The sequence below is a fragment of the Gopherus evgoodei genome, chromosome 20 (assembly GCF_007399415.2).
Source record: "Gopherus evgoodei ecotype Sinaloan lineage chromosome 20, rGopEvg1_v1.p, whole genome shotgun sequence".
NCBI lineage: Eukaryota > Metazoa > Chordata > Testudines > Testudinidae > Gopherus > Gopherus evgoodei.
The window spans coordinates 12949600-12975145 of record NC_044341.1 but is presented as its reverse complement, the minus strand read 5'-3'; the positions used below and the strand labels follow the sequence as shown (position 1 = coordinate 12975145).

The window sequence follows — 25546 nt, the reverse complement described above, 5'->3', positions numbered from 1 at the left end:
GCTGGAGCATGTCAAGAGGACCAAGGCCTCCCAAGGAAGCTCCAATCATTCCTGCTGGCTTTTTGAAGGAAATTAGGTAAGAAGGGGAACAGAACCTCCGGTTCGTCAGATCTTATTTGCTTCTGCAGTGAAGCCTGGGCTCCTGAAGCATGGCCAAGCTTATGGTTCTTACAGGTCAGCTTGGAACAACCTGCCAGGGGAGCTGCAGTGGCCACAAGGGAGAGGAGATGCTTGAGATTCAGAGGCCTGGGTGGGGAGTTCCACTTCTTTGCCGCTGTCAGGCGCTACCACCAGAACAAGCATCACTGTCGCATTTCCTGCTGACGTGCACAGAATCCATGCTCCCAAACTCTGCCCTGCCCCATTCACCAGCCAGCCCCAGGGAGTCCCGGTCTCCTCCAGGGCTGGAAGGAGGAAGGCTCTGCAGATGACATGATGCAATTCTTAGCAGGGAGCTGCAGGCAAGAGGCTGCAGCATCAGCATCCAGGCAATCTGGATGGGCGGACTGGGCTGTTTAATGGCAGTTCAGCCTCCCAACCCCTCCTCCACGATAAGGATCACTCTCTGGACAGCTGTGCATACCAAGTTGCTGATCAGAGCTGTCCCAGTAAAGGGGACTACTTTAAACTACCCTCCCAATGCCCTGTGAAAGCAGCATTATTATCCAGATCCACATTTTCAGTCCAAATTCATGCCTCAGACGAGATCTCCAGGGAGCTCATGAACAATCACATTGTTACCTAAACAACATTCCCTCTAATAACAGAGCAGAGCCAGTCACTACAAAAAAAAAGAAAAAGCACTGGATTCTCCCGCTGTTACTCACCTTGATCTTTTGAGGAATGAGGTGCTACTCAGATCGAGTGAGAGGGGAAAAAATTGACCTAGCTTTTTTGTTGTTGTGAAGTACCTTAAATGAAACCCTAAATAATCATTCATCTGATACATGAAGCGCCATCTGGCCAACGTGATGATGCAGACAAAGGTGGCGGGAACGCAGCTCCCATCTGAATGGATAGCAGGCTTTTTAAGAAGTTATAAAGCAAATCTTGGGATTTCCTACAATGCTGGGTGATTTAAAGTAATTAATGTAACTACTTGCAAACATCAACAACAAAAAATGCTGCTTTAGAACAGCTCTGAGGGACAACATTTTCCTTCTGTTGTTGTCATGAGCTCACCTGAGCTACCAGAGCATCTCATGGAACAACCTCATCCAGTCTTACAGCAAAGTCGTATTCAACTCCGCTTGGCCCACCTGGGTCTTACACTCAGTAAATTAAGCAAAATAGTCTTTTTTGACTCAACAAAAAGGTACAGTCAGCGTTAGGCCTGGCCAGGCTAGGATTCCTGGGTTAAGCTTTTCACCCCATGCCAGCTTTATTCCGAATTGGCCCCTGGAAGAAGCAGCCAGGCCTTTCTATCCTGCCTGCTGGGCCCTGATTGGTTTCTGCCAGCTCCCAACCCTTCTAGCCACTGAAGGAGTGATACTCATTGGTTCTACCCACAGCTGATCCTGGGTGGCCTTTCTAGGCAGTTCCTGCAGGATTAACTTGGTGCTCTTTTTCACCAAACGGACACTCTGTTTGGGTGGGGTGTGCCATAATGGCAGGGGGCAGCAAACTCCTAGGACACCCCCTCACAGTTGTTTCCCCCTTTATAAATGACTTTATCCGTGCAGTACAACAGGATCCATAGGTGATTCTATTCTTTGCTGCATAGGTTCTTATACCACCCTTAGCCTGTAGCATCTGAGCCCCTCCCAGTTACACAATAAGCCATGTGAGTAACATCTGTCCCAGGTAGTCATTCGCGCTCCTCCTCTCCCTGGGGAGGAAGTGAGTGAGCAGTGGAGTCCTTCAAGACAACCGGAGTTATAAGTGAGGCTTTGTAGGCAAGTCAGGAATGAAATATGTAGTGCCAAAGCTGTCCGCACATGACGCTGATGGAATTACACCTGCAGTGGCCTGAGTTTATGGGGTGTTATTGATATGACATTCCAGGGTGCGGTTTTCAAAGGTGCCAAGGGGATCTGGACACTCAAGTCTAGATCATCAAAGCTAATTAGGCACCTAACTCCCATGGGGAGCTTGAAAAATCTCAGTCCCAACCTCTAACCTGCTTGGACCCCAATTCTGCTATCTGATGCTCACAGCCCAATCCGTGTAGAGTCCCTTTCATGTCGGTGCAACCTCCCTCCGGGCAAAGGATCCGCCTATGTGGATCAGATGCCAGGACCAGTGCCTTAGCCTGTTTGAATCCAAGTTCTCTTGCATAATCAAACACATTGAGAAAATTATAAGGGAAGTTACCCCCCTAACAAACGTACAGTGTGAGACAGGATCTCACCCGGGGATTGCTGAGCCAACAAAGGTCTGACTCAGAGGCTGCTTCAGAGAAACAAATCCGAGAAACCAGCCCCCTTCCGTTTTTGTTCTGTCTGGATTTTGACCTGCAGGCCACCTTCCCAAAGGATGGTGAGCACAAAACCTAGGAGCACGATGACCTCCACTGGGAGTGCAACACATTTATTTGGACTTTGCAACTCTCCCCATACATACAGTAAAACAACTTCAAATTGGTGCAACCAACTAAAACGTCTCCCTTGCAATGAGGAGGTAACGGGGCACAAAGGCTGAAGATGTAGCTGCTGACGCCCTTTGAAAATCTGGTGTGGGATGTCTCCCATTCCCCATGCATCCCCCTGCGAGCCACATGCTCTGGGTCCTGCCCCCATCACCCGAGCAGAGGAGTCAGCATCCTTGGCAGTTCCCACTCAGGAACACCCTGGCACCAATCCCAGCCTGGGAGGCAGGCAGGCAGCTACTCACCCCTCTCAGGTTGCTCATGGCCTGGAAGTAGATGAGATAAGCCTTCTTGGGCTCCAGCGGGGGGTTCCAGTACCCACTGTACGTCTGGTTGTCCCCGACGGTGAAGGGTTTGGCTTCAGGGAGGCTGTTGGGAGGCAGCTCGGCTCCAAAGTAGTGCACGGAGCCCCGGGACACAGCGTCGTCAAAGGTCAGCGGCACTGGGAAGCAGTCCTGGCCCCCCAGCTCCCGCTTCGTCTTCTTGGGCCGGTCTTCCTCCACGATGACTTGGTAGGTGCTGGACACGTGAGGCAGGGAGGGGGAAGGCAGAGACAAGAAAGGACGTGAGCCTAGAAGGAGTTTGGCTTTAAAATGAAGAACTGCCTCTCTCCTGTCTCATGGCAGCCCAAGGACCACACTCACAGCCCCTGGCATCAGCCCGGGTGGTAGGAGAAACGCAGCTTGTGGCTACAATGCACCCCGGGGACAGGCTCAGCCCATAACTCCAGACTGGGGATCAAGCTGGTTAGCTGCAGCATGTGTTTTTCTATGCACTGAGCAGAGAAGGCAGAAGCACAAACACCAATTATTTTTGTATCCATAAGAAAGAAAAGACTTTATTGGATGTATTTAAAATGAACATTCATTTATGCAAATTAATTGTGGCCACAGGGCACCTGGCATGTTGGCATTGAGCCTCCTGGCAAAGCTAAGCCTGAGGACCCTGCCCTACTCCCCTGTAACTGGCTGGTGACATTTGCCTGAAACTCCCCACTACTCTATTAGTGGTTGCTGATCCTACTGGCAAAGGGTTAAATGGGTTCTGCTGACTCACTGAGGCAGGAGACTTGCCACTTCATCTGGATGTAAGGTAGGCGCTGAGGAGAGAGGATCTAGGGTGTGGGCTGATCAGTCTTGAGGGAGGAGCTCTAAGAACAGGATTATGTTGATCTTTCTGTTATCTTACTCATTTCTTTGTTAATAAAACCAAGATCATAAATCCCAGGAAGAGGGTGAGTTTGGAGTCTACCTACTGTGAGGATCATGTTTCAGAACAGCTTGGAAAAGGCACCTGCTTGCACCACTGTCCTAAAAAAGCCACATTCCCACGTGAAAAATCCAGGGAAGGAATCTGTCCAACTTGAGAAAACCTCTTGTGTGCAGAACAACCTCCAAGCCTGCTAAGTGCCTTTAAATCAGGCTCCCTCCCCTACAGGAAGGAATGCTCTCTGGATATAATTAAAGGTGCCATCTCAGCTGATGTTTATTACATTCTATATCCCTGTATTACCCAGCTCAGGTCACTAACAGCAGCATATCAAGAAGAGTTGTTGAGTGACTGCAGTCTTCGCGGGCAGATCTCTTGCACTCAGACACGTACAGCTCCCAGATCTATTAAAACCACCTCTTTAATGAGATCCAATCTTTTCCCTCCTGAGTGTGTGTTGTTGGGTAGGCAGAGGAAGATTAGGAATTTGAGAGGCCCTGGGCCAGAGCAAGGGGGTGCCCCTCACCACCCCTTCCACCTGTAGTATCCCCTAACCCTCCCCCCACAGCATTCCTGCCAGGGAGCGGGGGAAGCCCCTGTACTCCAATCCCACTCCCCAACAGGCATACCGGGCGGGCGGAGCGGGCTGGGGCGCAGAGGCACCCATTTTTCTGCTCTCCCCCGCCATTGTCAGAGGCCCCTGGGCACAGGCCCCATTGGCCAAGTGGCTAATCTGCCACAGGTTGTAGGTTTTAATGATCACATCCTGCTGCCAGAGCAAGGCCGTGGGGTTTGATGGGCAGGTGGGGCCTGGGTTACTGGTTTCCCTTGGAGGAATTCAGCACTGATGGCACAGAGCAGGAAGATATGAGGCGGTGGGAAAGGAGTTTGTTGGCTCGGAATATATTGGCAGAGTCTTTGGAGCTGATTCTGGATGGCTCATGACTCTGACAGCACTGCAGGCAGATCGAGGGAGGGGGATCATTCCCCTCGATTTGGCACTGGCGAGGCCTCATCTGGAGTACTGGGTCCAGTTTAGGGCCCCACACTACGAGGAGCATGTGGAAAAATTGGAAAGAGTGCAGCGGAGGGCAACAAAAATGATTAGGGGGCTGGAGCATATGACTTACGAGGAGAGGCTGAGGGGACTGGGATTATTTAGTCTGCAGAAGAGAAGAATGAAGGGGGATTTGACAGCTGCTTTCAACCAGCTGAAAGGGGGTTCCAAAGAGGATGGATCTAGACTGTCCTCAGTGGTACCAGATGACAGAACAAGGAGCAATGGTCTCAAGTTGCAGTGGGGGAGGATTAGGTTGGATATTAGGAAACACTATTTCACTAGGAGGGTGGCGAAACACAGGAATTGGGTTCCCTAGGGAGGTGGTAGAATCTCCTTCCTTAGAGGTTTTTAAGGTCGATATTGACAAAGCCCTGGCTGGGATGATTTAGTTGGGGATTGGTCCTGCTTTGAACAGGGGGTTGGACTAGGTACCTCCTGAGGTTCCTTCCAGCCCTGAGATTCTAGGATTCTATGACATTCTGCTCACTGGGGGATCTTATAGGTTTCTGGATTCCAAGGCCAGAAGGACCCATTGTGATCATCTCGTCTCACCTTCTGCAGAACACAGGCCAGAGGCGCTGACCCAGACATCAGCAGTACCAATGCCTCTGGGAAATAAGCGAAGGGATTTGCCAGGCAGCATATCGCTCTCTGCTCCCTTCCCTGCACTGGTCACGGGGGGCACAGGCACCCCTAAGCCCAGTTTATATTGGCCACTGAAGGCTAGTGTATGCAGCCTGTATTTGGGGAGCACTTACTCGCTCAAGTAGCCCCACTGACATCAGCAAGATGGTTTGCATGGTTCCAGTGTGAATACGGGTTGTGCTATCTCGCCCAGCTGGGCTATGATGGATGGCAAATGCCCTTGGGCAGACAGCTTCAGACGGAACAGGACCGATCCCTGGACTCCATCCGGAACTCAAACCGAGCACCCGACAGCGGGGCAGAGCTCCTCTCCCAGCTAAACTGGCCAGGAGCAGCAGTCGTGGCATCTGGTGAGACTTAAAGCTCCGTTTTCAGAGCAATGCAGCTGAGGGATCAGAGTTACCCATGAGAAGGCTCCAAACCTAAGGGGGCGCCCGTAAGCCAAACCTTTGGAGGCTCACCCCCTGCAACTGCAAAGCCTTAGAGCCAGCGGTTTCCAAAGCAAGGGGTCTGCACTGGGTGGAGGGATGAGCCGAGAACAATAAACAACAGAGCTCCCGCAGCTGCCTCTCAGCCCGAACCAGGTGGTCACGGGACAGCACACTTCTCTTAATCTGCCCTCCTTGTCAAGGTGACACCTGTTTATAGGCAGCCAGGTGCTGAGCAGATTGCCAGGAATTTGCAGACTCATGCGCGCCTCGTGCTAATATGGCTAGGTGGCAAAGTGCTCTTTAATGGTCCATGAATCCCGAAGCAAGAGAAAAGGCTATCAGTCGCCACAGGACTTTATAGGGTCTTAATATAAAAGAAAGAGAAAAGAAGCTAGAAAGAGGAGAAAGGAGATTGCTCTGTGCTAGCTCGTGTGGATGCAGTGCCTTCTCTCGGGGTCGGGACCTAGGGCGCACACACAGCTCACACACAGGGAATGCACTTCCTTGCATACAAGAGTCTAAGAGTTGTCTGGGTGGATCCCTACCTGATGGGGGCCCCTCTTCCCTGCGCCGGCCTCAGCAGCACCGTGATGGTGCTCTCCGACTCACTCAGAGGCGACGGCATGTCCCCGTAGTCGAAGCTGGGAGCTGTAATGGAAGCAGAAGCAGCGGTGACTATTTTTGAACATGCATGTAGTGAGGTACCATCCCAAGGGGGCCAGCACAAGCTCTGTTAGTTCCAGGGCCATCCCAGGGAGAGGCTACCGGAAAGGCCAGTCTGGTATTAGGTGTTTGTCGGCTAAGCAGTACCAGCGCTCGGTTTCCCATTGGATATTATGAATGGTATTTTTGCACACTTGTAGCACTTTTCATCTGAGGATTTCAAAGCACTTTACTGGCTGAGTTTACCGCCCTCCTGTGCAGAGGATCATTAGTCTACAAATGGGGAAACTGAGGCACAGAGCAGCTCATGGCTGCTGAGATCAGACCACAAGCACAAGGAGTCAGTGACCAAGCCAGGAATAGCCTCCAGGAGCCCTGACTCCCATCCCCTCCTCTCCTCATGATGCTGATTCCCTCCCAGTACTAATCGCAGAAACAGAATATCAGAACTGTAGCAACCCAACTTCAGTCTGAGGTTTGTAACTTTTGCAAGTGAATGATGTTAATTACACAGTAATGTCTTTCTGGGAGAAACTGGCTCCTGCCCTGATCCACAGAGGTCCAAGCAAAGCCAAGAAGTTTGTTTCAAACCGGATCTCCTGATCTTGAGCTAGGATTCTATTGCTCTGACTTGATGTGTGTCTCGCCAAAGGGTTCAGGGTCCAGCCCTGCAGTCCCCCTAGCTGAAGTCTCCGAGGGTTCTTCCTGAGCCCACAGCAACTAAATGAAGCAGTATTATGCTCGTGCTTGGAGGACAGCACTCGGAGTCAGGACTCCTGGGTTCTGTTCCGAACTCTGTCACCGATTCATTGTTGGACTGTGGGCCAGTCATTTAAAAGCATGGTGCCTCAGTTTCTCTGTCTGTAAAATGGCTTGCCTCTACAGGGAGCTGTGAGGTGAAATTCATTATGCTGTAGATAAAAGGGGCTGTCTGAGTGCCAGTTATAGCCTGGGCTGATGTGGTTTGGGCACTTGCAATGCACTATAGCCCAGCTGCCTGCTGATTGGCTTAGAGCAAAGGCCAATGCTGGAGATATGTCCAATACCTATGGGTTCCTTCCACTGTAACAGAGGTGAGTCTGGAACCTCAGGAACTAACCCCTCAGGACGGCGGGGAGGTTCAGAACCCCCCACCTCTTTACTGGGCCAAACCAGCACCTGAGATCCCAGCACGCCCAGAGCATCACGCTGATTGTGATCAGCTTCAGCCCTTCACCTCTAGGGCTCTGACAAACCTGCTGCTTTCTGACTGTGTGGAGGGGCTAGTTGCACGTTAGGGCGCGTCTACCCTGCACACTGAGCCACGACGGTGGGATCTGGCTTTGTGCACTTGGTGTTTCCAAGCCTGTGATTGAGCATCCACACTGCTTTGCAAACCTGGGGTTACAACTGCTGGACCCAAGTCTCACAGCCGTGCTAATGTGGCCATGCTGCACTACACAGCCCTTCTGACTTGGGTCTGTGGTTTGAACTGTGTCCACACTGCAAAATGCCAGGGCTTGGACCTGAGCCTCAGCAGGACTGACCCACCCCCAGCAGGCTCCTAGGAGCCAAGTCCTGCATGCTTGCAGACTCGAGTCAGACTGATGTTTGTGTGGATGGAAGTGGGGTCTGGACTTAGTATAGACAATACCCTCAGACACCCAGTGACCTGACCAGCTTGTGCGTGTGTCACGGGGGATGTCACAGGGATAATAATGTTCGTGGCAGTGGAGTACATTAAGAATAATGGGTTTTAAAGTCTCAATCAGTGTTGCCAACTCCGGTGATTTTATCATGAGTCCCATGGCATCTGGTGTCTTTCTTAAATCCCCATCTCTTGGAGTCAGGGGGTGATAAAAGAATCACAGCTTTCAATAAAAAATAAAGTTTCTAGCCCTCCTGGCTGTGGAGAAAAGCTGTAAAACGTGACCCCCTCGGGCCCAGCAACCAGAAGACAACAAAGAATCCAATATCATCAACGGTTAAAATCTCACAATGTTTAAAGCAATTGCTTGATTTTGGAGGCCTGACTCACGATTTCTGACCCCTTTGGCTGGCGATGCTGGTAAATGCAAATTAGGTGTAATGCAGGAATGACAACAGTTGAGGAAGATGGGGCCTGGTCAGGACATGGATGGGAGCTGACGAACAGATTGCTCAGGAAGTGGGCTGGTGATCCATGCAGCAGGGGGGGGCTTTCTGACTCATCTAGTATTGAGCGGATCCTGCTGCGTGGTGCTCGGAAGCACGGTGTTGTGGAGGCGCTGTCCTTTGCATGAGGCAAGGAAAAAACAAGGTCTAGGAGCTCGTGTTCATGAAAATCCTATAGTGCTTTGCACAAGTTAGGGTGTTAACCAGAGTGTCCTGGCAAAATTCTGGCTTAGCCAGTTATATTCTACACCTCTTATTTCTCCCTAGTACCATATTCTTCTTTGCTTCCTGTCCTCAACTGCCATGCTGCTGTGTGCTATTGACACAGTGGCCTCGTTCCAGCCCAGAGGCGGTAGCACTTCAGAGACAAGGGGGAGGCTTTGCCACGATTCCAGAGTGTGCGAGGCATGTTGGGTTCCTTTGGGATGAAAGCCATTGCACAGATGGGAAGCGCTCATCATTAACTCGCATTGCTGCGAGGAGCAGAAATGCATCCAAGTAGTTTTGGCATCTCCCAGTGACATCCTCCGGCTGACACCAAGAACCTCTCCGTCCCCCGACCCCCTGTCCTCCTCTCACATCTGCAGCCCCTGATTCATTAGCAGTGGAGGGGACCCAGGTGACGCTGGTTTGCAATTCCTGTGCCCCGATTAGGAAACATCTCACCCCATTCAGAGCTGTTAACAGTTACCCACAGACATTAGCAAACAGCCCTAAGTACTGCATGGCTTGTTAATGGAGCCCAATTAATCCCTCAGTTGTGCATTTCCAACTCCAATTGTTTCATTGCTGTAATCGCCCGCCAGCAAGTGCGGTCATTGCTTCGTGATGGGATCATCCAGAAGATACAAGCTTGTTTCTCCTCAGGGGCGCCAGCCTCCCTCAGCAGAGTTGTCCAGAGCTGCTGCAGCTTCTAACATACTTGCAGGAGGTGCCTGGTTACACAAAATCCCTGGATTCGACTGCCTGGGCCATGGGGTAGCTGTGTAAGAGTCCTAGTGACTCAGCCCCCCAGCAGTAGCACAAACCCATCCTCATGGGCCTTGAGCGGCTGATACTCCAGGGAAGGGAAACCATGCGAGTGCTAAGCATGGATAGACATAACCGGCTCCAGTGCCGGCCCAGAAGACAGCTCCATGGATGGGCAGTGCCACTCCCGTCATGCCTCGGGGTGAGGCAGATAACAGCGCACTTAGCCGGACCACAACCTTCGGCAGAGATGGAATTCGGCCCAGGAACTCCATGCTGAGCTTTTCTCAGGTAGCCAACGGGCAGACGTCTCAGAGGTGAGGGGTCTAGAGGCTATTTGATCGAAGCGGTTCCCAGTGCCTGCACCCCGAGAGGCTCTCCATGAACACAGAACGAGAGGGGTAGCAAGACGTATCCCCGAGGGATGCTGGATACGAGAGCCTGCAGGGTGGAGGAGCAGCAGTTCCCCAGCATCATTCTCTGGGGCCGTTCAGAGAAAGGAGGAGTAAGCCCAATGGAGGGGCTGCCCACCCACTCTCAGGGGCGTCACTACCCCACATTCACTGGTAACAAAGGCTGCTGAGGGATGCGATAGAACCAGTATGGACACCGGGTTTGGTCCACTGGCAGGAGCCATCAGCCATCAAGACCAGCACCATCTCCATCCATCCCTGCCCTGTACTGCTGGAACACCAGAGAGGCTCAGAGAGAGGCTCATCATTAACTCGCACTGCTACGAGTAGAAATGCATCCAAGTAGGTTTTGCATCTCCCAGTGACATCCTCTGGCTGACACAGAACCTCTCCGTCCTCCGACCCGCTGTCCTCTTCTCACTATCTGCAGCCTGATTCATTAGCAGTGGAGGGGATCCAGGTGATGCTGGTTTGCAGTTCCTGTGCCCCCATTAGGAAACATCTGATCCCATTCAGAGCTGTTAACATTGCTGGAGCCGCCCAAAGGAAATAAGATCTTTGTAAACAAGTGGAGATAAAACTTTCCTGCCACCCCAAGACCTGGGGGACACTGGAGGTGCTGTGTATGCTACTACCAAAAAAAACCCAACAACTTTGGGAAAAGTCTTAGAACAACTTATTGGGCCCGTTTCTTCTGCCCCTCAGCATGTAAAGCCCAGAACCTTAGTCACCCTGGCTGGAACTTTCAGCTCAGCTCCCACGGTCGGGATGGGATTTTTAAGAGCTTGTCTCGCACTCAGGTAGCTAACCGAGCAGCCAGAGTTTCAGAAGAGCCCCAAGTGTTGGGTGCAGACCAGCTGCTGAACTGGTCTGACAATCTGGCCCCAATGGGAGCTTCCGGGAGCGAAAGTCTTGTGAAAATGCCAGCCCAGGAGTGCAATTGTGCGGAGTTCAGAGGGCAAGAACTAATGCACAGGGAAATGCCTGCAAAGCTTGCCTCCAAAACCTGGACAAGCTATAAAAACATCCCCACTCTAACCTCTCCTATTGCAGCTCTCGAAGCGTGTGCCAGGCGCTTTTGGCAAAGGGAGACCTCACTCCCCTTGGCCAGCAGTACAAGGCTAAAACTACAGCACTTTAAAGCTGACCAGAAAAGCTCTTGTTGGACTGAACACTGCCTGACCCAGGCCTCCGGCAGGCACACCAAAGGGGGTGGAACTGCACATCTGAGCAGAAGTGGAGGAAGAAACCTCTCTCAGGCCAGTGATTTTATTTTCCTACAGGCCGTTCACCAGCCAATGTATCAAAGAAATCTCAGGATCTCAGCCTCTCTTCTTCAGGGACTGACATTTTATTTCTCCCAAACAAGACAGTTTAACATAAGCTGCACCTACAGATCCCGTCCTTTCCACTGAGCCGGGGTCTCCTGCAGGAGCTTATCTACTCCCTGTGGATCTCATTCCCCAGCCCCCTGCCTGGGAGATAAGGCAAGTCCCTCTACTCTGCACTCAGCCTGCCCTTTATATCCCAGCAGGCTTAGCTCTGAGTCCCACTTCTACCACATGACTCTGGCACTCCCTTCACCTGGGAAGGTGAGCTGAGCCCCTACACCGGGTGAGCTGAGCCCCTACACCCCAGCCTCTTAAAGGGCCAGCTCACCTCGTGACACCTTTGTTTGAAGCTGCTCAGGAAGGTGGAATTGGGGCCGAAGTCCCAGTGGGGTGGGTTAGCAGGGGATGTGGTCCCAGGCATGTGACACGGGTATTTATCACTCGCCTCTCCAGCTCATCGCAGGAACTTCGGTGCCAATCTCTCCCTACTTACCCCCGCTATAAAAGTCTTGGTGCCAGGAAGCTGTTTGGATGCTGAGCAGCAGCAGAGCTGGAGACCATGCACCATCTAACAAGATGCACAGTCCTCCCCAGCACAGATGGCGTCTCTTATCTCTTCCACCTCAGACACCACTTCTCACTCTGGCAAATAATATCAGTTCTCCGAGCCCATTTGGGGAGAGCTGCAGGGCCGGCGGCAGTGTCTCATTTCTCCTCCTGCAGCCCACCTCTGGCTAATGGATCCCATCATGGCTGCTCCAGTGAGCTAGGAAATGTGTTCCACGAGCACCCCAACTCGGGTCTAGTGTCATGTAAACAAGGCAGCTTGGGGACCACAGTGCAACTCAATTACCCAGCAGGGCTGTAAAGTGTAAGGCAGCCTGTTTTCCATTTGAATTCTGACTGCAGGGTAGCCGGGGAAAGGGGCAGGGGATCTTCGGAGCATGGAGAATCCATTTCAAGGGACGGCGTATTTAACAGTGTGAGCCCAGCGGTAGGTGGCGGAGGAGGGCGCGAAGAGACCCTGACTGTTTACGGTCAGTCTCCAGCTCGGGCTGACGCCCATCCTGACTGTCACTGAGTAGCCTTGCTGCTGACGTCTCTCTCTTGCCTCCTGGAAGGGCTGTGCAGATTCCTGTAGGATCGGGTATTAGCACAGTGGGGAAGGGGCTGCCGGTGCACGAGGCATGGGGGAAGAGGGTTCACTGAGGGTGCTGTGGACAGGCAGGACGGGGCACTCAGAATAGGAGATGGAGGAATTTCTCTTTGTGCAGGGAGTCACCAGTTCAAATCCAAGCCAGAGGGGCACTGGACATTGGCCGAGAGCCACTGCGTGCCGTGGGGGAGTGAGGCAGTGGGTGAGATGAGGCCGTCGGTGGAGTGAGGCTGTGGGCTCTATCTAGTTCTTAGCAGAGAGATAATCACAGCACTGAGTGGCCAGCTTTTTGGCAGTCCGAACCAAGAGGCTGATGACTGCATAGCCGTGAACTCCCTTTTCTCCCTGTGGCTGGTCCCTGGAGCTCAGGCTGGCAGGAAGCGGACACTGCCACTCTCCAAGCTGCGCCTGTCTTGGGGAGAAGCAGAGTCCTGTCTTTCCCCAGCACGTTTCCCAAACCACGCATGCTAAACAGTGCACACAGCTGCGAGTTCCCAAGCCCTGGTGGCCACCTGCTGGCTGGCACTTTGCAGCGTGGAGTTAGCACTAGCAGTAACTTAGGCAGACCCTGCCCCGGCACTGTTTAAGTCTAGGGGGGCTTTATCGCTGCCTGTGGCACTGAGCCTCTGGAGCAGCAGGGAAGCCAACTGCCACAAAAGGAAAACAAATCAGTGGTTACTGTGGGAAGTGGAAAAAGGGCCGGGGAGAAGGGGGAGGACAGGATGCAAAGAAAGATCCAGCTGAGACTGCGAAGAGAACCTCAGGGAGGCTGATTTCCTGGGGTCTGGCCATGTCACCAGGGCTGTCGCCCCTACTCCTGTGCCAAGGCTCTATCATGCCCACAGTGGGTTGGGAGTTTGGGCTCACAGGTCGGCATAGATACAGACACAGAAAGAGCAAACCCTTTTCCCCTCCTCTCCAACCTTGCCACCCTCTCCCCGGCCCGAAGCCAGCCTCTCGATAGCCTACCGGAGATGTTGGTGGTGATCTCGGTCAGCGCAGTCTGGCCGAAACCCTTGCCAGTGCGCGCCCGCACGGAGAACAGGTAGGTGGTGCCCGGGTGCAGGTTGGAGAAGACGTGGTAGGTCTCGTTGCGGAGCTTGGAGACGGTGCGGCGGGGGCCTGGCACGTTGACGGCTGGGTCCGAAGACTCGATGCTCTGATAGCTGATCTAGGAGAAAATGAGAGATCGTGAGACAGCCGCCTGGCTGCCATCGCAAATGGGAGGAGAGGGGGTAGATAAATGGGCTGATGGGGGGAGCGGATTCACAAGGGGAGGGGGAGAGCAAGGGGTCAGCATGAGATGGTTGTGCAGCACGGTGTTTGGGTGGGGCATGCAGATCTGGTCCCTTGAGCTGAGGGCCCTGCATGGAACAGACATGGGGAAGAGATGGGAGCAGTGCGGGGCTGCTTTGAGTTTTTTAAATATAGAAAGAGGCCTCACCAATCTATCTCTAAAACAAGTTTAGTGTTGAATTTGAACCGGAGAAAGTGACCAGCTGGGAGCACTAGACAGACCCAGGACTGTGCAAGAAACCTGACAGCACCCTCTGCTATGCCACCCTGAGACCCACACACAGCCCTACCAACACCCCTCCTCTGCAGCCTCCTGACATTCCAGCTCTGGGCCCCCCCGCAACTGCCCACTCTCGAGCAGAAACAGCCTGGGGAGAAAACCCTGCTGGGAGCCAAGGTCAGCTAGCACCCAACAGCTTCATTTTTAACTTCAGACCTAACGGCCGATTTGAACCCTCCGCTCCACACCCCCCAGGCTAGTGCACTAACCGACTGTATCACGACCCATCCAGCAGCCACCCCCTCAGGCTTCTAAGGAGTTCCCTTCAGAAACCAGGCTTGCCCTTTGCAGGGGCTCCGGCATGAAAAGCCATTGCAAGGGGATTACAGGGGCATTCAAAGAGGGACAGAGAGAGAGATAGAGACCCCATTGTAAAGAGGATAAAAAGCAGGCTGGATCCCACACTCCAAATCAAGGCTCGAAGGTAGCAATAACGATGCAGTAGCCCTTAATCTTCCTGACAGAAAACGGCAGCTCCCGAATGAAAAGCTGAGCCTCCATCATTCCCCATGCAGCACGGTTCAGGCACCCACAGCAAGGGGAACGTAGATATGCATCAGCTTTTCATTTGTCTGGTTCCGCGCTCTAATAATTTTGTTGATGCAGGAGAGGCCAGCGCAAAGGCTGAAAAGCAAAGAGATAAGAGAAAGTCTTGCCTGACTGCATTTGGGAGACACAGAGGGGCCCTCCCGCAAGCATCCCCATTCGAGAAACACACCGGCCGCAATGTGATATTTTCTCTCTGCACTGAACCAAGCAGAAAGACGCCCAAAGAAAGTCTCACCTCAGTGCCTTGCTAAGAAAGGAACAAACTCTGCCAACTGCTCGTGTTGCCTAACATGCTGAGAGTGGACCAGACCGGTTGCCAGATGCCCAGCGAAATGCAGCAGTCTGGGGATTAACGCTACCCAGAACTTAAATGGTGCTTTGCATTCTCAAAGCGCTGTACAATCACTTAATGGATTAGTCCTCATTGCTGGCTTGGGAAGTACCTGGTACTGTTCCCTGGGGACATGGAGACACAGGGAGGGCTAACGGCAAATTTTCAAGGGTGGTCTCTCATGTTGGGCACGTCTATGGTTGGATGCTCAACTGCAGAAAGGAGCTAGGTCGGATTTTCAGAAGTGCCAAGCACATGCAACTTCAGGTGAAGCCAACGGCAGCTGCAGGCGATCAGGCCCTCTGAAAGTCAGGCCCTGGGTGTCCAAAATGGAGGCACTCAAAAATTACAGGCCACTTTGGGACCTAAGTGACTCAACCAAGGCCACACAGTGAATCAGTGGCAGAGGTAAGATAAGAACTTGGGATGTTCCTGGCTCTATGAGAGCTAAATGATGTAATTTTTATTATTCTTTATTAGGCTTTGTACCAGAGTCTGGTAACTTTACAAGTCTTAGTTCCAGGACTGTAGATTTGTGGTAACCGGATTACAGACATTTAAAAGGATTCTCTTGGAACCTATCCATGTCTCCATCACCCCGGCCCCAGGTGCTTCTCCCTTCCTGCTGAACAATGCCGTAGAACCTACCTCATACTGGGTGATCAGCCCGTTGGCCTCCAGTGGCTCTTCCCATTTCAGGAAGATCATGTCCTCCAAGGGGGTGAAGGTGAGTGACTCCGAGGCAATGCCTCCGGGGACTAGTGAAACAAAGAGAAGAACAAAGCAACGATGAAATTCTGCAGAGGGACGTAAGTCTGCACCAGGCGCTCGGCCACATTGAAAGCGCTGCTGGTCAAAGAAGAGTTAAAAGCAAACAAGAACATCTGCATCATTATGCCCCCTCCCCCCCAAAAAAACCCCACCCTCCTTTTAGACAATGCTGGGGGCACAGCTCAAACCCAGGAGATTCAGCATTCGGGTTCACACACCTCATGTCGGTGCAGCTCCTGGCCCGGCCAGGGTTTAGGGTTGATTGGTGGTTCTTTGAGGATTGCCTGCAATCCCCAGGCCTTTTGGCCTCCACCCAGCTGAAAAGAAAATAGCCGCAGGGAGTTTTGAATATAAAGGGCCAGATCCTCAGCTGGTGGAAGGTAGCAAAGCTCCATTGACTTTAATAGAGCTGCACCAAATCACCCCGGCTGAGGATGCAGCCTGTAGCATTCCTGAGCTAGGACACAGGCAGGGCTTGCGCAGCAGCCTCCGGAAACCAGGGGCTACATGGGAGCCGCTGCTGAGACAGTTCAGCTTGCCCCCGATGCCCATAGGTATAGACGTCACTGCAACCTCCGCCAGCTCCCCCCAGCCCAGGGGGAGAAGGCACAAAGCAGCCAGGGGCCGGACTCTTCCTGGAGCATTTGGAACAGACAGAGTCAGTTCAGTGCTCAGATCAGGACAGCCCAGTGCATTGGGGCTGTCCTGGCACATGGGCACTGGGGGGGGTCAAGTCCTGCTCTGCCACAGCCTTCCTCCGTGACCTTGGGCAAGTCACCGAGGCCTAGATCTCACAGGAGCCTGACTCCCACTGAGATCAGTGAGGACCTGGGCCTCGCTCTTGCGGAGCTTCAGTCCTCCAGGTGCCCGACGGAGACAACAGCAACGCTCTACCCCACAGGTGGGGGGTAACGAGGCTAAATACTGTATGGGCTGCGAGGTGCTCAGACACCACAACGAAGAGGCCACACAAGTACCGAGGCTAACGCAGCACAGCGGCCTTCGTGGCTTCAGGGGCACCTGACAGTTCGGAAACAAACACTAAGGGCCTGGCTACACTTGGCTGCGCCACTGTCACGCTAAGTGAAGACGCCACCTACACCAATGAGAGAACTTCTCCTGTGGGCCTAGGTGCTCCAGCTCCCCGAGAGGCGGTAGCTATGGCAACAGGAGAAGCCCACCCAGTGGCATAGCACTGTCTACACTGGCGGTTAGGTCACCATAACTGTGTTGTTCTGTGGGGTGGATTTTCCACATAGGCCGAGCTCCAAAGCTCACTAGTGAACCTTTCCATTGGCTGCCATTGAAGCAGGCCCTACCTCAGTTCAGCCCCGGGACAATGAAACACTTGGCCAAATGGAGCTGCTAAATTGGGCTAATAATAGGACAGAGAGGATCATTCCTCTGATAAACTTCTCACCAATTCCCTCATCCCTGGAGGAGAAGGGGGCACTCTCCTCTCTTACAGCTTCATAGAGAAACCTGCGGCTCTTACCAATCTAGATCTGCAGCCCAGAGGACAGAGCAGGGAACGTGGTGTCAAGACTCCTGGCTTCCGTACCCAGCTCTGCAACTGAGCGGCTGCGTGACCTTGGGCAAATCACTTAACATCCTAGTGCCTCTGTTTGACCATCAGTAAAATGGAAATAACTGTCCCACCTTGCAAGGAACACACGGTTAATGTATGTTTCTAAAGTGCTCAAGATCTTTAGATAATGGTTTGGGTAGGTACTACAAAATCCCCGAGTAGCCACAGGATGGCGCACCCCTTAAGGATGAGTCTGGAATCTGAGAGACAAAGCAGCTTTCATTTTTTCATCCTTACAAAGCACAGGGCAGATTCCTTGATATACCTGTGAGCGCTCAGACACTCCCCGTGGCTGGCCACTGAGGCAAGGGAGGGACAGGGGGTGGGTTCCCCGGGGAGGGGAGACCCAGACTAAGGGGGTACTGCCGGGGGCAGAACCCTCATCTAGAAGGGCACCAGGGTCTGGGAGGGACACGGGGCCAGCGGCAAGCAAGACACCGGCCTGCAGAGGGTGCTCCGGGCTGGAAGAGCTAATTCCTGAGATGACCAGCAGGAGGCGCCGCGCCGGTGAGTCTCTGCTTCACTATAGGTACGTTGAGGATGGATCTGCTGCAAAGGGGCTCCCGAACTGCAGTGGAGCAACAGACGCATATTCCTACTTTGGCACCAGACCATCTTGCCACAAAGTATACGAACAGAAAAGACTACTTTTCTACGGCTATGCAAGTATTGCTAGATCCAGAGATGCTTCACCAACATCAGTATTGGCTGCTCAGGGAAGGTGCATGATGCTCACATCTTTAAGAACACAAGACTGTTCAGAAACCTACAAGCAAGGACTTTATTTCCTGATCAGGCGATTACCATTGGCAATGTTGAAATGTCACTAGTGGTCCTGGGCCACCCAATTTATCCCTTTCTCCCCTGACTCAGGAGGCCGTACACCAGCCACCTTGACAGCATCAAGGAAAGATTCAACGGCTGGCTCAGCAGGTGCACAATGACAGCTGACTGTGCTTTTGGTAGACTGAAGGGACGCTGGTGTTGTTTATTTGCGAGACTGGATCTCAGTGAGAAAAACATTCCAATGGTTATCGCTGTCTGCTGTGTCCTGCACAATATCTGTGAAGCAAAGGGGGCAAAATTGTCATTGGGGTGGAGGGCAGAGCTGGAGCAGCTGTCTGCTGAGTTTGAACAGCCAGACATCAAGACTATCAGAAGAGCTCAAGGCAGAGCTATACAGTTCAGGGAGGCTCTGAAAGAGCCCATTAACAGTGAGCCACAGTAAGGCTTGTGGTGGATTGCACTCTACCTAGGCCAGCTGTTTTGGGGCCTGTTAGAAATTTTGTGGTGCTTGCTGCACTTCTAAGGATATAACACTGTTAATGCACCTCTTGATTTTGCAGCGCTTGCTGTACATTTATGATGGTTACACTGTGTTTGTTACTGATCCTATGAGTTGCGTCACACTGTACAGTAACAAGTGAGTGGAAGCTTTCAGAACAGCTAGGCACTCTGTTGTGAACTACGAAAGATGGATTCTTTTCCAAATAAGAGAATTTTATTCAGTAACAAAATCCGTGAAAAGAAAAATCTGTGCAATTTAAAAGCAAATACTTTAAAAATACAATAAATTAATAGAACAGAACATTTTACCTAAACGTACAGCAGCTGTGGCTCTCACAGGTCTGTATACGTGACGCTGTGGTTGTCCTTAATTTCAGGTGAGGATTGAAGAGTAACTCCATGACCGTTTCATGGATACCTCTCAGGAGGATTCAAGGGACTTCCCTGTGCACGTAGACAAATTGCTTGGCATCCCCCACTCCCACCCCACCTAAATTAATGTGTCCTGCTAACTTGGGGGCACCATCAGTACATCACTGTCATGGGAAATATATTTACACACTTACCCGAGCTTCCTTCCCCTGCACTGTGCTCGCACATGATCAACTGCTGGGACTGACACATGGCATAGCTGGTCCCATCCAGTCGCATGTCCCCCTTTCTCCTCTTCTTCTTCCTCCACCGCCTCCTTGCTGTTCACGCCAGGGGCCTGGGACTCAGGCTCCTTGGCAGTATCTCTAATGTGGGTGGTGGCGGGGTCCGCCAAAGTACAGCACACAGTTCTTTGTTAAAGTGGCAGGTCTGTGGCTTGACACCAGATCAACTGTTGGCCTCCCTGGCCTTCTGGTGCACCTGCCGTGGTTCCTTTGCTTTCACATGGTGTTGCTGCTGGTCCCTGTTGTACCCCTTCTCCTCCATCCCCAGTGCAATATGCTTGTAGGTGTCCACATTTCTATGGCTGGTCCATCGCTGAGCCTGCACAGCCTCTTCTCCTCACAGGCCCAGGAGAGCCAATACCTTCTGTCTACTCTAGGCCGAAGCATGTCTGGAGAGTGTAGCGTGGTCAGCTGGGCAGTTGCACATGACAATGGGGAGCTGCTAGGTGCACTCGCCAGGAAACAGCATTTCAAAAAGTCACACGGCTTTAAAAGGAGCGTGGGAGAACTTCTGGTCACCATGACTGCCAGGCAGTGGAGTTCACAGGGGTGACCACAGTAGTCAGTGTCAGGCCTTGTGGGACAGCTGCTGGAGGACTGTTAGGGTCAACATCGCTAACACAGTGTCTACACTCCCATTGTGTCACCCTCTGTACATCGACCACAGCTCAACATCACTCGGGAAGGTGGTGTTGCTACGTCAGTGTACAGCAGTGGGAGGCAAATTTTAGTGTAGACACACGCACACTAGGTCAATGCAAGGCAGCTTACATTGATCTAACTTTGTAGTGCACACCAGGCCTAAAATTTAGGTCCATTTAGGTACGACCCTCCGGGGTGTGAAAAATGTACATCCTTGGGAGACGTACATGAATCGACCTATGCCCCAATACAGACACTACAAGGTCGACAGAAGAATCAGTTGTCTGCTGGGTTTGAACCCAAGGACTCTGGATCTAAAAATAGTGAACCTCTACTTGGCTCAGCCAAAGGCAGGAAGGAAGTAGCAGACTCATGAAATTCTAGGCACACGCTGGCCACTTGAGAGGGACAGAGAGCCACACTATGTTAGCATGGGTTACATTTATATTCTTCACTCTCCCACGCCCGGAGATTATGCTGTGCACTGCTCCGCGCAGTCTGATAAAAGCCTCGCGTGACACCTGATCTGCAAACATTTTGGCAGTTTTGGCATGGCACCACCATTCCCTCTAATTAGCAATAAGAATAATAATCACCACCACAAACAGGAACAACAAGTGAAGACACTAAGATCGATAGTCACTCGTTTAGCATGGATTTCTTTTTTCCCTCCCCAACCCAAGGTGCTTATTAAGGAGGACAGAACAGAGATCACAATTCATGAGTCGTATCATCTGCTGCAGGCTTTAATGCTTGAAAAATGCACCTTCTAATTTGAGACAGAGGGAGCAATTATACTCACTTACATAAAACATTTCACACTGCACACAGGGACGGAGCCACTGAAAGCACAGCATGGATGAAAAGTCCAAAACCACTATTAACAGCCATTAGCTGGGCCCTCCTCTAATTGCCTGTTTGAAAATAGGCTTTTGGGTTGTATGTTCCATTAAGGCCATGGCTAGCTGTTTTGTTGAGCTCTGTGGTTTGGGTTCACAGGGGCGTAAGCCATATAAACTTCTTGCCCTGGGGTTCCACTTTAAGTTAAAACAACCAGGAAGAGAAAGACCTCAGTTAAAAGCCTTGAGCATCTCCTAGTTCTGCACTGAATAGGCATTTTCAGTTTCGAAGCAAAGCTGTCGCTCTGCCAAGATTCACTGGAAACTCAGCTCAGGACACATTGCAAGCCTGGGCCAGAGATTCAGCTTCCTAACAAAACCTGGTGAGTTTCTTGTGTTTTTGGGTCTAGCTGCAGATAATTGGTTTCAATGCATTTGCTCCTCTTCTGTCCGGGAGAGGATCAGGATTCCCTCAACTCTATCCAGGACTTGCTATCACTCTCCAGCTGATTCTCACCCGTAGCTGTTTCACAGCTGTCTGGTTGTGTGAGTACTCAATAATCAAGGTGTGTTGGCCAATTCCCACTGGCTACGGAGGTCATATGGAAGTGATTCTGTTGCCTGATTGGAGAGAGCGGACTCAAGGGTCAGGATCTCAGTATGAATACCAGACCCTGATTCAGAACGGAACTTGAATATGTGCCTAACTTTAAGCTCCTGAGTAACTGCGCTGAAAGTCAATAGGACACTTCAGATGTTTAAACGCTAGGCACGTGCTTAGTAATATGCTGAATCTTCAGACTACAGTCAAAATAGTTTTTCATGAACATTGATCATGTCCATGAATATCTCGGCCAGTGAATGTGTTTGATGGGATACGCTCTCCTCCTCCCACCTGGGAGGTGGCTGCAGGTGAAGGGAATCCAGTTCTTCCTTCGAACAAACGTCCATGGTCAATTTTCTTGCAGCTTTTTTGCTCAGACCTCATTCCACAGCCATGGGACAGGGATTGCCTTACGCGCTGTTCCCGCCGTGCAAATACACTATTTCCACTTGATTTACAAGTTAATTGAATCAGCAGCGCCATGTCGTACACTTGTACACAAGACACTTATTAAATTCATGGAGCATTAGGGAAACCTTTGGGGCAGAGAGAGAATTTTTTTTCTCTTGGAAACAAATGCACAGAATTCATCTGCAAATTGAAACCGTGCTCAGCACTATGCAAATGCTCCATTTAATTACAAGCGTTTGGAATGCACCTGACGTTTCACCGCAAAGGACACAGGAGTACAGTCTTCCAGGGCACATTCCCCTGCTGCTGCGAAACATAACCCTCCGTGGCAGCCTTGGCAGCCCGGAACTGCGGAATCCATTACTTTTCTCCCAGAGCACCTCTCATCTGAAGATCTCAATGGGCTTCAGTCGCCAATTAAGTCTCACAGGGGCTGTTCTGATACCACAGACAGGAGTGCAGAATATATGCAGACACACATATTATGTATTCTTTGTATTGCGGTAGATAGATAGGGGAGTGCGTATGGGGGCAGACAGATCATTCTGATTGCTACAAATAACACTCCAACTAATGCACAGTTTTGGGGGTTCCGTTACAATCAATAATAGCAATAACCACACACACAGGCAGACCACAAGTGTGCACAAAAAACCCCAATCAAATAATGCACACCTTTCACAACGCTACAGGAAACATTCTTTCACCATCCTACTGAATGCTGGATCATCCAGGAGATCTAGGTCATTAAATATGCTTCTATGGACAACAAGACCATCCAGGATTGAAATAGTTAATGCCAACAAAACATTGTAGAAGGGATGCATAAATTCACCCTTCAATGGATCGCCAATTGCTAACTCATAGGGACCTCCATGGGAGGCAAATTACCCCATATCTTACTACTGCACCTTCCTCCGAGACATCTGGTGCTGGCCACTGTCAGAGACACGCTACTGAGCTGGATGGACCGCGGCTCTGACCCAACCTGGCAGTTCCTATGTTCTGTAAGGCAGCAGGTTTTCCTGAGCTCCGTTCTGAAAGCTCCCTCTCCCAGGGCGAGAGGTGCAGAGAGAACAGGCATGTGTAACAGCTGGCTCCCTGGTGACTGCCTGACACTCAGGTCTGGGTTTTATTTTCAGCAATAAGGGTTTTTTAAATGTAGGGGATCCTTCTGGACACAGGTAAAAAAAAAAAAGGGAAAAATTCAGGGATCAAGGGTCTGCGGCACAAAGATACAAAATCAAAGCAGTATAAATCACATGGGCTGGGATTTCATACCATCTCACAGGGATCTTCACTGTGAACTCATCTGTGGTCACCCTCCCATTATCCATCTCTCCCAGCTCAAATCCACCGCCTCGTCTCAGCCGCCTCACAAGCCTACATGGTCAAAACCGACTCTGCCTCTGTGGTGTTCATTGCCAAATCCGCCTCCCACGCATCTGTCACGGAGTCCCCGGGCGATGCTCTGGAACTGCTCCCCACCAAGCCAGGCAGGACTTCGGGGAGCCTCCTCTCTCTTGGAGCAGACTTGTTCAGGGCAAGAAGCTCACACAGCTTCACCTCCTGGGTCTCTCCTTGGAGCATTCAGCATCCTCTGCCCCTCCGTGCGCTTCCCACAGCGAGTCCACCCCAGCGGGGTCCTGGGGAACCCACCGGGTTCTGCACCCCCACTTTGCAGTCAGACGTGACTCTCAGCCAGCCAGTAAAACAGAGGTTTATTCGATGACAGGAACAGGGTCTAAAACAGAGCTTGTAGATACAGCGAACCGGACCCCTCGGCTGGGTCCATTCTGGGGGGCAGCGAGCCAGACCCCCAGGTCTGCCCTCCACCCTTGACCCCAGCCAGCTCCAGACTAACAACCCCTCCCAGCCCCTCCTCTCTCCTCAGCCCCTTTCCCGGGCCAGGAGGTCACCTGATCCCTTTGTCTCCAACACCTTCAGCTGGCACCTTTGCAGAGGAGGGGCCCAGGCCATCAGTTGCTAGGAGACAGAGTGCCAGGCATTTAGGTGCACTGGCCCTTTGCTCTGCCAGATACTTAAGAACTGCCATGGGGACACTGAGGCACCAACACAGTACTCAGAGAAAACATTAAGAACTTTCCCAGTTCGTCACAGCATCGTCTTCCGGGCCCATGTTTGCTCTCACTGTAACGCGTGCTCTGGGACAAGGTGTCCTTTCCTCAGCTCCCTGGGATACACACCTTGGATGGCTTTGAGGAATCAGAGCCGGCACCAGGTAGCCACATCATCAGTCAAGAGGTTGCTGTGAAAAGCCTTGTTTCTGGAGTCAGTTGAGAGGGACCCTTTTCTTTATTATTTCTTTGCAATCTTACTGCCAGTGGTGGAATGCTGACAGCCCTGGCTCACACATCCACACCCAACTCCATCAGCGCAACTCATCCCAGACTAGCAGTAATCTCTGACACATCATTCCCAGCTCCCTGCAGCTCCAGTAATGTCCCTCTGTCATATCCCGCATCCCAGTCTGGAGCCTGGTTGCACAGCTTTCCTGATGCCCCTCCAGTTATTCCAGTCCAGAGCCCGCCCGCACACTACCTCTGCCGTCCTGACCTGTAACCCCGTCAGCTGTTCCGATCCGGGGTTTATATTTGCACAGGCACTGCTGAATAGGAGCAATGATTTTCCAAGGCAGGTCAATCAAACATCCAGCTAGAACTATGTAGATTAGCAGAGGGGAAAAAGACTCATTTCACATGTGACCTGTATCTGAATGGGAACTCAAGTCTCAAGAGGCATTCGATCCAACCCGGCTGCCTTGCTGAGTGGCACTGACTTAGTAATGTGCAACCATTACTGCTGCTGACATCCATATAAACAGCGGAACACAGCAGTTTAAGCGAACTCTGGTGATCTCCCGTGTACCAGGCACCACGCCGCCGTGCATAGAGATTGCCCAAAGTGTGTGCGCGCAGCAGGGGAAGGTCGGCAGGAGTTTTATTCTTCCATCGATTGTATCTCTAAGAGGCTTTCACTCCACGGTAATGGAGGAGGAATTATGCTTTTGTTGTGCCAAAACTGAATCCTTTCATGAGCCTTTTTTCCACCCTCCGTAAATACTTTCAATAAAGCAACATACACGCACTCACGCCTGACTGTTAAGTACAAAATGATTTGCTCTCCTAAGTGGCGCACCGCTAATTACTCAACTATTTTACCCTTCTAGAGAAGAAAATGCTCCAAGCGCTTTGACTCGTGATAGCTCAAGGGATATGGGGGCGCATGTGTGTTCGTGAGCATGTGTGCACGAGTGTGTGCACACGTGTGTGAGCGTGTGGGGGATGTCCATGCACACACGTGTATATGCATATGGATGCATGCACGTGAATCTATAAGTGTGTCTGTGCACGTGAATATGTGTGTGTGCGTACACTTATATGTGAATGTGGGCAGGGTGCATTCACACGTATGTGCCTGCATGTGTGGATGTGTGCACATGTAGCGGTATGTGTGCATATAGATGTTTGCACACGTGTGAGTGGTTGTATGGCGGTGTATGCGTGTGGAAATATGTGGGTGTGGGCATATGTACTTCTTTACCAGTTATTACCACAGATTACCACTGCAGTGCGGCTACCTCTGGCATAGAAGGCAAAACCCAAGTGAATCACCATACAATGCACAAGAGTGGGAGGAGAGGAAAGGTTGACCAAGGATGACAGAATACAGCA

The 25546-nt window shown here is 51.6% G+C and overlaps 1 protein-coding gene across 1 annotated transcript in view; it reads right to left on the bottom strand.

The window, feature by feature from the left end:
• PTPRU (protein tyrosine phosphatase receptor type U) overlaps window positions 1–25546 on the bottom strand; it is a 278752-nt gene that overhangs the window by 90010 nt on the left and 163196 nt on the right. Inside the window, 4 exon segments of the mRNA XM_030539047.1 lie at window positions 2833–3106; window positions 6478–6580; window positions 13567–13768; window positions 15702–15811. Of these exon segments, the coding sequence (XP_030394907.1) occupies window positions 2833–3106; window positions 6478–6580; window positions 13567–13768; window positions 15702–15811 (689 nt within the window).